The sequence below is a fragment of the Nelumbo nucifera genome, chromosome 6, assembly GCF_055504915.1.
Source record: "Nelumbo nucifera cultivar China Antique chromosome 6, China Antique-T2T, whole genome shotgun sequence".
Taxonomy (NCBI): Eukaryota; Viridiplantae; Streptophyta; class Magnoliopsida; order Proteales; family Nelumbonaceae; genus Nelumbo; species Nelumbo nucifera.
Window position 1 is genome coordinate 40386385 of NC_142654.1, and position 13594 is coordinate 40399978.

The 13594-nt window shown below is 36.6% G+C and overlaps 1 protein-coding gene across 2 annotated transcripts; it reads left to right on the forward strand.

Annotated features, from left to right (window-relative positions):
- Positions 1-1398: 1398 nt before the first annotated feature.
- Positions 1399-9203, forward strand: CYSC1 (cysteine synthase C1). Of its 2 annotated transcripts, none has more exons than XM_010277349.3 (11): positions 1399-1999; positions 2120-2339; positions 4709-4818; positions 5084-5141; positions 5363-5626; positions 6515-6652; positions 6736-6787; positions 6913-6992; positions 7169-7228; positions 8230-8310; positions 8919-9203. In XM_010277349.3, exons 2-11 carry the CDS (start codon positions 2166-2168, stop codon positions 9015-9017), a joined length of 1116 nt encoding a protein of 371 aa, XP_010275651.1. In that variant the 5' UTR covers positions 1399-1999; positions 2120-2165; the 3' UTR covers positions 9018-9203. The 2 variants fall into 2 exon arrangements, with proteins under 2 accessions (XP_010275651.1, XP_010275652.1); XM_010277350.3 differs by having other exon boundaries at positions 1902-1999; positions 2095-2339.
- The last annotated feature ends 4391 nt before the right edge of the window (positions 9204-13594 follow it).

The window sequence follows — 13594 nt, forward strand, 5'->3', positions numbered from 1 at the left end:
TCCATTCTACCATCGTAATAACTATTTGGACAAGTGAGAAAAACAATGTTCATGTTTCCCAACCTCGCATACACGAATACGAGGGTGGTAATCTCTTCTACCTCAGATTCCTTCACATTTCTCTCTCTCTCTCTCCCGATCTCTCTTCTCCCCCTTCCCCTTTCTCTCCTCCCCTATCTTCTTCCCACTTTCCTCTGTTTTCCGTTCCTCTCGGCCATAACCGCCATAACTCATTGCAGCGGATAATTCAATTGTTGAGGAGCAGATCCCAATTCTCTCATTATATTGGATAAAAAGTAGTAATATTGAGAAAAAAAACTGCTAATCCATCGGATGTTGCTCAAGTGCTACCATAGTCAGGCTCGAAGGAGAGTGATTGGATCAGCATGTTGCCCAGGCAACTGTCGGATAACTTCAATCAGTATGGAGGTTATGTCACGGTGGATGGATCCGCTGGTCGAGCTCTTTTCTACTACTTTGTTGAAGCTCCGGATGCCATGTCCAAACCTCTCGTTCTTTGGCTCAATGGAGGTGTTTTGATATCAACTCTTTAATGGGTTTAATTTTCTGGGTTCATGCTATAAACATCTCTTCATTACAGTGATCTGAGTGTTTTTATTGTTTTAACCATTTTCAAGGTCCTAGGTGTTCTTCACTTGGAGATGGGGCAATGACGGAGCTTGGCCTGTTCAGAGTGCAAAGCGATGGCATAACACTTTATTGAAACCCATATGCATGGAATCAAGGTTGTTGAATAATTCAGTAGTTGATCATTTTTCTCTTTTGGTCTCTCTTCCTTTCAGAGATTCTAACCTGATCTTAGTTGGTTAGTTTCCCATTTCTGTAAACTAATCTTATTCTCGCTGTGGTTTCTAGTGGCCAATGTTTTGTTCCTGAAGTCTCCTGCTGGTGTAGGTTTTTCCTACTCCAACACAAGTTCCGATTACAGTACAAGAGGAGATCAAATAATTATGTGTTTCTGGTGAATTGGCTAGAGAGAATCCCCGAGTACAAGACCAAAGATTTCTATATTGTTGGAGAGAGCTACGTTGGGCACTATGTGCCTCAGCTTTTGAGTCTCTCACTTTCTCTTTCTCCTGGGTTAAAACGAGGATAGAGAACCGGTTTTATGGTATCTGATCTGTGGGTCATTTCTGTTTGCAGATTGGCAATCGGCAATCCATTGATCCATGGGGAAACCGACATGAGGGGCATGTATGACTACCGTTGGACACATGCTCTAGTTTCTCACGGTCATAATACTGGGGGTCTTGGGGTCTTTGTCGCAAAACAAAAATAAAGAGGGGTCTTTGTCACAGACCCCATAGTACGGGGGCGTCTTTGTAATTTACCCTAATAAAAATGTGATCAATGTCCCCAACGTTCTTCTCTCTAATTATAGCTCCGTGATTATGAAAGTGTGAAAAAAACTTATGCCAAGTGGCAAGATATTCATTCCACGTAAGCTCCACATGGAGCAAGGACTGAATCCTCTTGCTGACTAGGATTGGCAAAAGTCATCCACTAGACTGGTCGATATATAGTGATCCCTGCAGGCTGCCCCGGTGTCACTTTCATTTCTTACCCAAAACTCCAAAAGCTTCCCTCCTTGTAGAATCAGGCAAGAGAGAGTATGGGGTCTACGGGGACCGAGTCGTACCAACTGGCCCAATATGACGTTTTTCAACGCTATCGTCAGTGTCCGAGGGCCTCCCCTTACCCCATGTGCATCGCCATCAAATCCTGGACTCGGACCACTGCGTAATTCTGATTCAGTGAACCTACCTTCCTTATGTTCACTAAAATGACTGAACCAGTCGTCGTTGTATTTCAGTATTTGTACCGGCTCCAGGCAGCTGGGAAGAGCCATTTTAGCTCGCTCATCATCAACTTTTATTACTACTTTAGTGAGAAAGCCAGTCGATCCGAGTAGCCGAAGCCGAACGCCATTGCGAGCCTCAGTCAAGTGAGACGAAATTCTTTTTCGTTTTTTTTCTCGGTAAGCCACCGAGCCGTCGTCTGTGATTTTTGTTTAAATTTAGTCGATTAAAATATTTGGAAATATCCGCCATCTTATATATTTATGACTCATAGCTTCTGAGGGTTCATGCATACACAGATAGCACAAAGGAAACAGAGCTTGCAAGAGTGATACAGTCCATCAAATGGCAGGGCGTTTGAGCTCCTTGAGGAGAGGGTATAGAGAAGCCTGCAGCACTATTCTTCGGAAGATCGAGCTTTCCTCTCGGTCTGTCTCCACTTCTTCGTCCTTTGTAGAGAAGATCAGGGATCTACCCAAGGAATTTCCAGGAACTAATGTCAAGAAGGATGTTTCTCAAGTAAGTTTATCATAATTACCCCCTTGCTCTTTACTCTTCAGATTTCCTTAAGGTTCTTTCTTCTTTCCTTCTTCAAAGAAACAAACTGTGCTCCCTTTGCCATCGGTAGCTGATAAATGCTTCCTTCTTCCATTTTTTCGAAGTTCTTTTGCATCATACATTGAGCTCTGTTATTTTACCTTTTCTCTTTTACTAATTACTACGACTTTTCCGATTTTCCATTTTAAGATGAGCAATGCTAAAAGCCTAAGACTGTAGAGGTAGAGTTAGAGGTCAATGGATCCATTCAGCCGTTCATAATTCCTTACTATCAGCTAAATGAACGGAAGAAAGCCTGCGACTGTGTTATCTCCCTCTTTGAGTCAGTCCAGTTTTTGGTGAAGCGACAGGCCCAATGTGTTCTGGGACTCGGACCAGAGACGGACCGTTTAACTCGTTCATCATCAATTGATCCTAGGTCCCACTCCCACCATGTATGCGATGTGCGGATTGTTGGAACAATTTTCTGGTATCAATAAATAAATTCCAACATGGATTTAGAATTCGAGGCTTGAAGCCCAATGAAATCATTTGCAAGCGCCGTTATGGCGTTACCTTAGCTGCCGAAGCAGAGGTTTGGAAAGAGTAAAAATGAAAAATCAACAAAAGCATTTATTGACCATAGTGCTCCTGTTGTGTTTTTTTGGTTATTTATTAAAGCACCCTATAGTTTCATAAATTTACTAAAACCTACACTTTAGTTTGTGTTTTACTAAAACATCCCTTGAAGTTTGCAATCAATTTACTTAAAAGGGAAGTCAAACTGCCAGTTTGGTCCCCAAGCCTTAAAATGTGACAATTCAGTATCTGAACTTTCAAAGCGTGCCAATCTAGTACCAGCCGTTAATCAGCCGTTAAGTGGCATTTGAAAAGACAAAAATGCCCTTTGAATGTCATCTAATTTTCTTTTTAATCATCTAAATGTTGACAAAAAATGAACAGTCCCAAATTCTTTTCTCTTCTATTCAAGAAAGTTGGGGTCACGTCTCAGTGGACATTTTGGTGACCCCAACTTTCTTGAATAGAAGAGGCAAGGATTTGGGACTGTTCATTTTTTGTCGATGTTTGGATGGGATAAAGAATATAAGATGACACTCAAAAGGGCATTTGTGTCTTTTCAAATGTCACCCAATGGCTAGTCGATGGCTGATTAATGGTAGGTACTAAATTGGCACGTTTTGAAAGTTTGGGGACTAAAGTGGCACTAGGCCCAAAGTATAGGGTACTAATCGGGAATTTTCCCTTTATTTAATCAACCTTCTATTAAATGAAAATGGAAACTGACAGTTTTGACCCTAACATCCATTCAAATAAATACAATCAAAAGAAAATAAAAATGAAAATGCCATTTTTACCCTTAGACATGAGCTTTATTTTGCTCCATTTGGTCAATTTTGTTTTCTATACCAATAAGTGTTAGGGGTACTTTTGGAATAAACAACCACGGATCCATACGCTTAATCATTTTCCACTCGGTTTAGGTGACCATTAGACCTGTTCATGGGCTGGATAGCCCGACGGCCTGGCCTGTTATGTCGGACTTGGTCAAAATTTTAGGCCCACGGGCTCGGGCTCAGGCTTTCTCAAAAAAGCCCAGCGCGAGCCTAAGCCCAACATGATACTATATATTAAATAATAAAAAATATATATACAATATTTTTTCTTTGTTGTTCTTTTTTTTCAAATAATAGTGAGATGTTTATTATTTTTGAGTTTTGAAGGTTTTTAATATAATTAAAACACTTTTCTATTGAATAAAAAAAGAAAAAAAATTCTGTTTTCAAATTTCTGGCCGGGCTCGGGCTCGGGCCCGGGCCAGACTTCAGGCTTTATATGAGGGTCAGGCTCAGGCTCAAGACCTAGGCCTGATTATTGGGCCGGTCTCGGGCTCAGGCCTGAATGTATTCTGTTGATACATAGACAAAGCCCGACCCGAACCCATCCCGGCCTGGCCCATGAACAGGTCTAGTGACCATGTTATTATTTTAGATGGCAAAACAAATATTTCTTAATGAAAGATTGATTAAATAAATAGGTTGCAAACTATAAGGAGTGTTTCAAAAACTATAGGATATGTTTAAGTAAATCTGTGAAACTATAGGGTGTTCTAATAAACGACCCTTTTTCTTTCAAACGTATTAAAGAAAAACCTCCATCAGGACCTTCTTCTGGGGATCCTCCGGTTAGTTTGGCAATGGAGAAAACCTGTAGCCTGTAGGCGTGCCCCACATATGAAAGAGATGGTGCATCACTATTTGAAATTTTGAACAGTCCAAGTATGAATGGTGTTCTCTTGTGTCTCTGTTTCTCATTTTTTTCTTTACCCCCAGTTGATTGGGAGAACTCCACTTGTGTATCTGAACAAAGTGACTGAAGGATGTGGAGCTTATATAGCTGCCAAGCAAGAGATGATGCAGCCAACCTCTAGCATCAAAGACAGGTAAACCATCTTTCTTTTTGAGTAGTTCATGAACCCTATGCTCACTGGATGTAATAATTAATTAGCCTAACATTTGCATTTTGTACCCTGTTGGCCTCCTACTCAATCGTAAGCTTTGAAAACTGGCATGTCATTGCTTCAAAACCGACTAAGTTACTACATCTAACTGCATGCTGTATTCTACATTAAAGATTTTCACAATTTCTCATGTTATCCAATTGTTTTCTCTACACCCTGGTTTTCATTTATTTACTTGTTGTGTTAGGCCTGCATTTGCCATGATCACAGATGCAGAAAACAAACAGTTAATAGCCCCTGGCAAGGTAAAACTTCTGTTTAATTCCTACTTGTGCAAGCTGTAATTCATGATCCTTAGTTTGTGCATATTAACTTAGAAATCTATTCACCAATATCTTAGCTTAATATCCTAAATAGAAGTCTTGTTTAGTACCTCTATTAATTTGGTTTTTTCACTGTCTATCACTACCAACTCTCCAAAAACAAGTTATTTAAATATCTGACTTCTATATCTATGGTATAACAGACCGTGCTGATTGAGCCAACATCCGGGAATATGGGAATAAGTATGGCATTTATGGCAGCTCTGAAAGGATACAAGATGGTTCTCACCATGCCCTCTTACACAAGTCTGGAGAGGAGGGTGACCATGAAAGCTTTTGGAGCTGAACTAATCCTCACTGATCCCACTAAGGGGATGGGTGGAACAGTCAAGAAGGCGTATGAGCTACTGGAATCCACACCAGATGCATTCATGCTGCAACAATTTGATAATCCTGCAAATACTCAGGTAGCCTTGGCCTTTGTAAAAATCTATCCTTCTTGTTGGTTTAGACTGATTTTCTTTTCTTCTTAATTGGATTAGCTTCAGCTTTAACATAGTGTTGCTTTAAGATGAAAGGTTGTAAGAAGCAGACATGATGTTATTGAGAAGAATTACCGGTGAAAATTGAGTTGGAAAAAATTGAAAATTACTTGGTGTATTATGAGGAACTTATCACTAGCACCTACTGGAGATAATAGAGTGGTATAGTTTGAATATGTAAAATAAATCCCTATAAACGCACCAACAAGGAGTTACTTGGTGCAAGTTGAAGGTTCTCAAAGAACAAGGATAAAGCCAAAAGAATCTTGGTTTTGGGATCATTTCTTCTAGCTCATCGTTTAATAGAAGACATGGCCTTGGACAGAACACAATTAAGGAATGATAATTGTTATCAAATCCAAATTGGGTCTATTAGGCTTCTGTTGTGGATGTTGTGTATTTTTCCCACATGCAAGATGATATAGCTTAGTAGACCATCCATCAGATAAAAGATCTTTTGGATTGCTTATGTGTTTATTCCCCTAGCTACACCAGTCTGTACTTCATATGTGGAGATTTTCACAATTGATATTGGACTTGCCAAAGCTCCATCTTTTGATTAAATATACAAAAAAGGAAAAGAGAAAAAGCTTAGCTTGGACCATCATATGGTTGGGAAGAGTCTTACATAAGGTAATTTTGGTCCCCAACAGTGCTGATATCTGAAAATTTCCCACAAAAATTACATGATCTCTCTGAGTGCTTCAAGTAGAAAATCCATGTTGTATATGTTATCTACTGCTGTAAAATATGACTTACTTTTTCTAAATTATTTCTTGGACAATGAATTCAGTTGCATCCAATTGAAAACAGGTTCACTTTGAGACTACGGGTCCTGAGATATGGGAGGACACATTTGGGCAAGTCGACATCTTTGTGATGGGAATAGGAAGTGGAGGAACTGTCTCTGGTGTTGGACAATACCTTAAATCCAAAAATCCCAATGTTAAAGTAATTATATATTTATTTTTCAGTACTTTTTTGCATTTTAAAAAAATAATTACATTTTCTTGATTTTTTCTTCTCCTTGGCAGATATATGGAGTAGAGCCTGCAGAAAGCAATGTGCTAAATGGCGGTAAACCAGGTATATGCATTAGTGCTTATTCCATTTAGTACTTCATTGGAGTTTTAGTATGGTAAATATGTCTTTTCTATCCATTGTCCCATCTATAAATGCAATTGCAATTCTAATAGTGTTATTTGAAATAGGTCCTCATCATATAACTGGCAACGGGGTTGGCTTCAAACCAAATATACTGGACATGGATGTCATGGAAAAAGTTCTTGAGGCAAGTATTGTCGGTGATTCAAAAAATAATATTACTTCCAAATATTTTATTTTCTTCCTGGTTTGGCTATTTAAATGCCTGTTTGGTTAAATTACTGAAATTTGAAGTTCAAAGTTTTGATATGATTAATTCAAGAACCATCTAATTCTGGTTATGAAATTTGTGGTATCTATTAGGTTACTAGCGATGATGCAGTGAAGATGGCAAGAGAACTGGCATTGAAGGAGGGTCTCATGGTAATAATCTGGAAAATGCTTTTGATTTTTCTTGAAGAAGAGATTGAGATGGCCTTGTTATCAAGTAAAAGAGGGATGAGGGACACCAGTTTATATAAAATAAATGATGTTGGCTTTCCTTCTAGGAAAAATGCTTTAGTACATGAAACAATACTTTTGCTATTGCTTTTCAAGCAAGGGATGCTGTTTGTTATTTTTTCTTACAAAAAAAAACTACTGTTATTATTTTTTTAGGGGGGGGGGATTGCAAGTAAGGGCTAGTTTTTATAGGCAGTAGGCTCTAAATAAGGTTCAAAATTTTGACACAATACACCCCATATATGCCCCTTATTGGGCGTATCATATTGTATCGACCACCTGCCGAAATGGCTTATTGGGGGTATTTTAAGTAAATGTTATTGTTAATAGTTAAATAACATTAAATAAGTTTCTTTTGAAATTTTGAAAAAAAATCTAAAAAAATTGATGTGTTAGGTACAATGTACCAATGCACCCCTTCCGGTGTATTGAGGTGTAATGATACTTTGAACCTTGGTTCTAAATTCAGGTAGTTGGTACCAACTTGCAAACTTTACCATGTCAGCAAATATGTTAATTTAAATAGGATTATATTAACATAGAAAGCGATGTTAATAGAAATTTAGAAACTCTAATTTGTTATTTTCTTTATTGCCTTTAATGTACTGTACTGTAGTTTTATTTCTTTACCGTCACAGTTTGTGGGTGGTGTAATAAAATGTTGTGCCTAAATGTCAGAAAAATGGAGTTGGTTATAAAATGGTGATTTGGATATGTTTCAAGTTCAAAGAAATTGATAATTACTAAAATTAGCATACACATTATTGATGCTAACTGCAGCCATTTCCCTTTATATTTTCTATTCATTTGCTTCCGGTTAACATAATTTTGACTTCTGATCTTATGCTAAGCAACGATGACTGTTCCTGACTTGAAATTTGATATCTCAATACTTAGTCTTATGTTAACTTCAAATTTTATAGGTGGGGATTTCCTCAGGAGCTAATACAGTTGCAGCCTTGAAGCTTGCAAGAATGCCAGAAAATAAAGGCAAACTTATTGTGGTATGAAGAATTTGTTTTTCTTTGATTTTCAGCTTGCAGTTTATGAAAGCTTGTTTGAAACCAAAGAAAAGGAGGGGAACGTTTAAATTCAGGATGGGTGCTGCTGCTGTTTTTCTCTTGGGGAGTGTGAGGGGTTGAGGGTTACTAAAACATCACTTAACTTCGGAAAAAAATGGATTTTTTCTCTCTCAAGTAGATCCATAAATTACCTAATGTAATTTAATATTGGCTTGTTGTTTCACGTTTATTAAATTCATTGTTCAAGGGAAGGGGGTGGAATCTGTAAGTTCAGGACAGGTAGTTGAAAGTGGGTTGGAGATAAAAAGCAAAAGACAAGCATGATTTAATATGACCTATATCATATCTTTGTACAAGCTCATTGCTTGTCATTTCCCCTGGAGGGGACTAATCTGAAGAAATTTGACAGGGACAAAAATTAAAAAAAAATGAAAAAGAAAAATAAAAGGCTATTTCCCCCCAAAAGATGACTATCATGTAACTAATATAATTTTGATATGACGTATGAAGTATGTTTGATCCAAGTTCATGATGTCGTTTCTCTTTCTGTTTCATTCTTTTTTGTTTTTTATTTTGTTTTTTTTTTTCAGACTGTTCACCCAAGCTTCGGAGAGAGGTACCTGTCATCCGTACTGTTTCAAGAATTGAGGCAAGAGGCTGAAAAGATGCAACCAGTTGCTGTCGATTAATTTCTGTTAGTTATATCAGAAACTTGGAAGTTTTCATGTCTAAAATATATCCTATGTAAACTAACATAAACTACTATGGCTATCTCTAGGTCTATCCAAGTTAAGGAAAGATATCAAGTTTCATATATTGCATAATCCCTTTCAATGTATTCATTATAATGGCCAATAATTCTGTTTCTTTTCCAAGAAGGCTACTTTGCCTCGAGGCAAACTTGTTGCATTCTTCACGTCAACACACTGGAAATTAGCACCCAGATAAAAAAAATGGTGGAAAACGTTTTTCTGTGATGGCAATTTCCCTAGTAAAACCGGGGCCCCGTCTCGCCCCGCCCGAAATGGGGCAGATTTTCCCCAACCCTAAACTGGGATGGGGCAGGGACGGGGAAAATATTTTTTCCCTCAACCGGGGGTGGGGTGGGGATGGGTTTTGTATATAATTCTCCAAACTCGCTCCAAACCCGAAGATAAAATTAGTAAAATATCTCTAGGTTTAATATTGATATTTAAAATATCTCTAAGTTTTCCCTAAATTCTTAAAATCCTAGAATCCAATAATTTCATTTTTGAATTATCCCCAAAGTATTATAATTCAATTCCTAAAATACTCCCAAATTTTTATATTATATGTGAAAATTGTTCACAAAATAAATAATTTTTAAAAAATTACCTTGGAGCAGGGAAAATTCAGGAATTACCCATCCTTGAAGGAGAATGGATGCCCCACACTGAACCTGTCTTGCCACTGGGGACGGGGCAAGGGCAGAGCAAAGTATCTTGACTTCGGGGTGGGGACGGGGAGGGAGTTCCCCACCCCAAACCTGCCTCGTTGCCATTTCTACGGGCTTCTTTTTACAAAAATAAACATGACAATAAGGAGAAACAGGTTGAGATAGTAGTATTTTAGAACTTTGCAAACCAAGTGACAAACTGATTGGTCCAACTGCGTTGGACAAATCTCAGGCTGATGAAGTGATGGTGGATTATTTTGACTTTCTGAGTAATAAGGCTTCATTTTGAGAAGAGTGCAAATACAATATGTTCGGTGTAAGTAAGGTTCCTTGCATTTAAGTTTTATTATTTATGGATTTCTTTGTACTCTGCCGTTCCCAGTTTTATAGCCTCTGCAACTGGATTTCTTTGAAGTCAACGTCAGTTTGACAATTTGTGAAAAAGGCATGTTTGTTGTAAAGATTTCAACGTTCTAAATTTACAATGTCAATTTGATAACGCTATGAAAACAATTGTTTTGCCCTTTATGGGAAATTTAGGGTCCCTTTCCTTTGTGGTCCGAATTGGAATCGGGATTGGAATGGTCTATTCCCATAGTTTTTTTGGTTCAAATAGGAATGGGAATGGGAATGGAAATTGGAATCAACAAGAATGGGATTTCATTCCTAAGGGAGGGGCAGGAAATGGCCATTCCCTCAAATGGGGAATGCCATTCCAGCAGGAATAGGAATAGGATTCTGATTCTGCCCAATCAAACAGTAGGAATGAGATTCCATTCCGATTCCAATTCCAGGCCCTATTCCTGCAAACCAAACGGGGCCTTAGAGTTCAGTCAACATTAGGGATTATTATTAGGTTTTGGGGTTTTATTTACCAACACCTCCACCTACGATTAGGGGTGTCAATGGACCGGTTTTGGGTTGGACTCCGTCCAAATCAAAATCCATTTGGACGGATTGGATGGACCAATAAGACATATTGAATTTGGATGGATTGGACGAACCAATATGACATATTGGATTGGACCTGGTCCGTCCATAATGAATTTATATTGGATTGAGCCAATATCTAGTCCATTGATAGAAGATAAGAACATAGGTGTCAATGGACCAGGTTTGATTTGAAACCAATCTAAATTAACAGGAATTTGAACATATTGAACAGTCTCTGGACCGGTCCAAAATATTCATTGGACTGGATTGGACTAGGTCCATTTATAACAGACACATTGGACTAGACCGGATTGGACCAGATCCAATCCAATTGACACCCCTACCTACTATTCACTACCCCCTTGAATTTTTATTCATTCCCCATTTGGTTCTGTTTGAACTATACAAATTGTACTAAAGTTTATTGAGTGGACTGAACAATAGAAACCCCCTTGGGTGTTTTTTTTTTTCAACTATAGAGCCTTGGAAGGCTTGAAACTTGAAAGGGACTTGTATGAATTGTATTAAAGTTTATGGGGTGGACTGAACAATTGTTTCAAACTGCCATTGACCCAGATGGTCGGGAATCGTCTAGGCAACCGGTTTCGTTTTACCCCAAACCCGGTCCTTAGTAAAAAACCGTTGAATCAGTCAACGACCCGTTGACTTGGTAAGTCGAACCGTCAACTCATTGACCCGTTCAACGGTTTTTGACCATTTTTTATTTTTAATTATTATTTTTTGTTAGAACGGGCCATCCGTTCGAACTAAACAGTCAAACTATCGACCCAAAAACTGATGGCCAAAACGGTTCCTTTTCCGGGTCATTTTTTAAAACCATGGACTGAATAATAATATAGCCCTAGAGGGCTTGAAACTTGAAAGGAACCACTATTTCTGATTGGCATGGGCAGTAGTTGTACTGAGGGTCTGTTTGGTTGGCAGTCAGAATGGCATATTCCCATAGTCTATTTGGAAAATGGAATCAGCAGGAATAAGATTTCATCAAGGGAGGGGCAGGGAATGGTCATTCCCTCAAATTGAGAAATGCCATTCTAGCAGGAATGGGAATGAGATTCTGATTGTACCCAACCAAACAGCTAGAATCGGAATAACCCATTCCAATTCCGATTCGAGACCCCTATTCCTGTGAACCAAAGGGGGCCTGAATTTAAAGGATACCATGCTTTTTCTGCTTGGCATGGGCACTTGTACTGATTTTGATTCATGCATTGGACCATATGCATTCTTTGCCTAGTGCGATTCAAAAAGGCAAAGTTCCGTTACGGTGCAACTCCCACAAACAATTCTTGCAGCCCCAATTCAGGTCCAGTTATTCCTCTACCCATCAACAGATCCAGTTCCAGATCATGGCCTTTAACCCACTACTACACCAGCACCTACGTTAACCATTTCTACTGAACCACTGCTTGACACTCAGCTCACCGAGATAAGACAAGCTCCAGCTCAGTTACATGATTTTGTTTGCCTCACTGATCACTATTCAGTACCCTTTGTCCAATTATTCTATAGCAACAACCAATATTCCCTCTGAATTTCATAGGTCCAAAAACATGCATGTTGGTGACAGGCCATGCAAGCTGAACTTAATGCCCTCCAAGCCATTAATACTTGGACTCTTACCATACCCTTTGTTGAGTGAAACTAAAATAATGGAAATACATAATAGTAAATACATTTTTCTTATTTTCCATTGTAACACTATGAACTAGTATCATCATAGGCACGGATTATAATATTTAACTTATATAATTTATAATTTATACAAAAAAACAAATGTATTTTAAATACACTATGAACTAATTACATTTATTTCTTGAAGATTATTGATAATTAATACATGTTTTCAAAAAGTAATTTTAATGGTTATATTTTTTTAAGTTTTTGTAATTTATCATATTTATTGGGAATCATGTGAATCCAGTTATGGTAATTTCTTGGATAACTTTTGGTAATTATGACAAAATTATTGGTACTTTGTTTTTGGTTATTTTCTTGGCTAAGTTCTGGACATTAAATGTAATTTTCTGCTATTCATAGCTTAAATTATATTTATATAAATAATTTAAATATAATTACTTTTAATTACAGTTTAGAATTTAATTATATTACTTATAGTTTCAAATATAATTTAAATAATATTTAAAATACAATTCAATTGTAACTTACATTAATCAACAATTTAAAAACTGTTAATTAATGAATTAACAAAAAATATTAATATTTTTAATAAACACAATATTTTAATAAACACTATGAATTAATAAATACTGTAATTAATAATATTGCAATTATTGAAAATACTATAAAATACAATTAATTATTAATATTGTAGTTATTAAAAATACTGTTAATAAAATATAAATTATTTTTAATAAATAATGTTAATTAATTAAATACTATAATTATTAAAATTTTTGTAATTATTAAAAGTACTATATTAATTAAAATACTGTTAATTAATAAATTCAGTATTTTAATAAAAACTTTTAATTAATTAATAATACTGTAATTATTAAAAGTACTATATTAATTAAAAGTAAATTTAATAAATTATAACTTACATTATATAATTAATAAATACATTATTTAATACTATTTTTGAACAAATATTCATAATTATTTAAAAATACTATAATTATTAAAAAATACTGTTAATTAATAAATACATTATTCTTTAAAATATAGTAATTATTATTACTACTCCCTCCCTCTCTCTCTCTCTCTCTCTCTCTCTTCTTAAACATCTTTTTTAAATGCAATAATAACATACATTAAAATAAGAGGCCGCGGAAAACCCAAAGGTCTTTCTTTAATAATGTGCAACTTTATTAATCTAATCAAGATAAGCATTGATTACTTTTTTTTATATTTATAAAACAAAAAGAAAATAGG

Coding starts and splice junctions, on each gene's coding strand:
- CYSC1 (XM_010277349.3), top strand. CDS start 2,166: ATGGCAGGGCGTTTGAGCTCCTTGAGGAGAGGGTATAGAGAAGCCTGC. Junction 5,627..6,514: donor ATAATCCTGCAAATACTCAG/GTAGCCTTGGCC, acceptor AATTGAAAACAG/GTTCACTTTGAGACTACGGG. Junction 8,311..8,918: donor ATAAAGGCAAACTTATTGTG/GTATGAAGAATT, acceptor TTTTTTTTTCAG/ACTGTTCACCCAAGCTTCGG.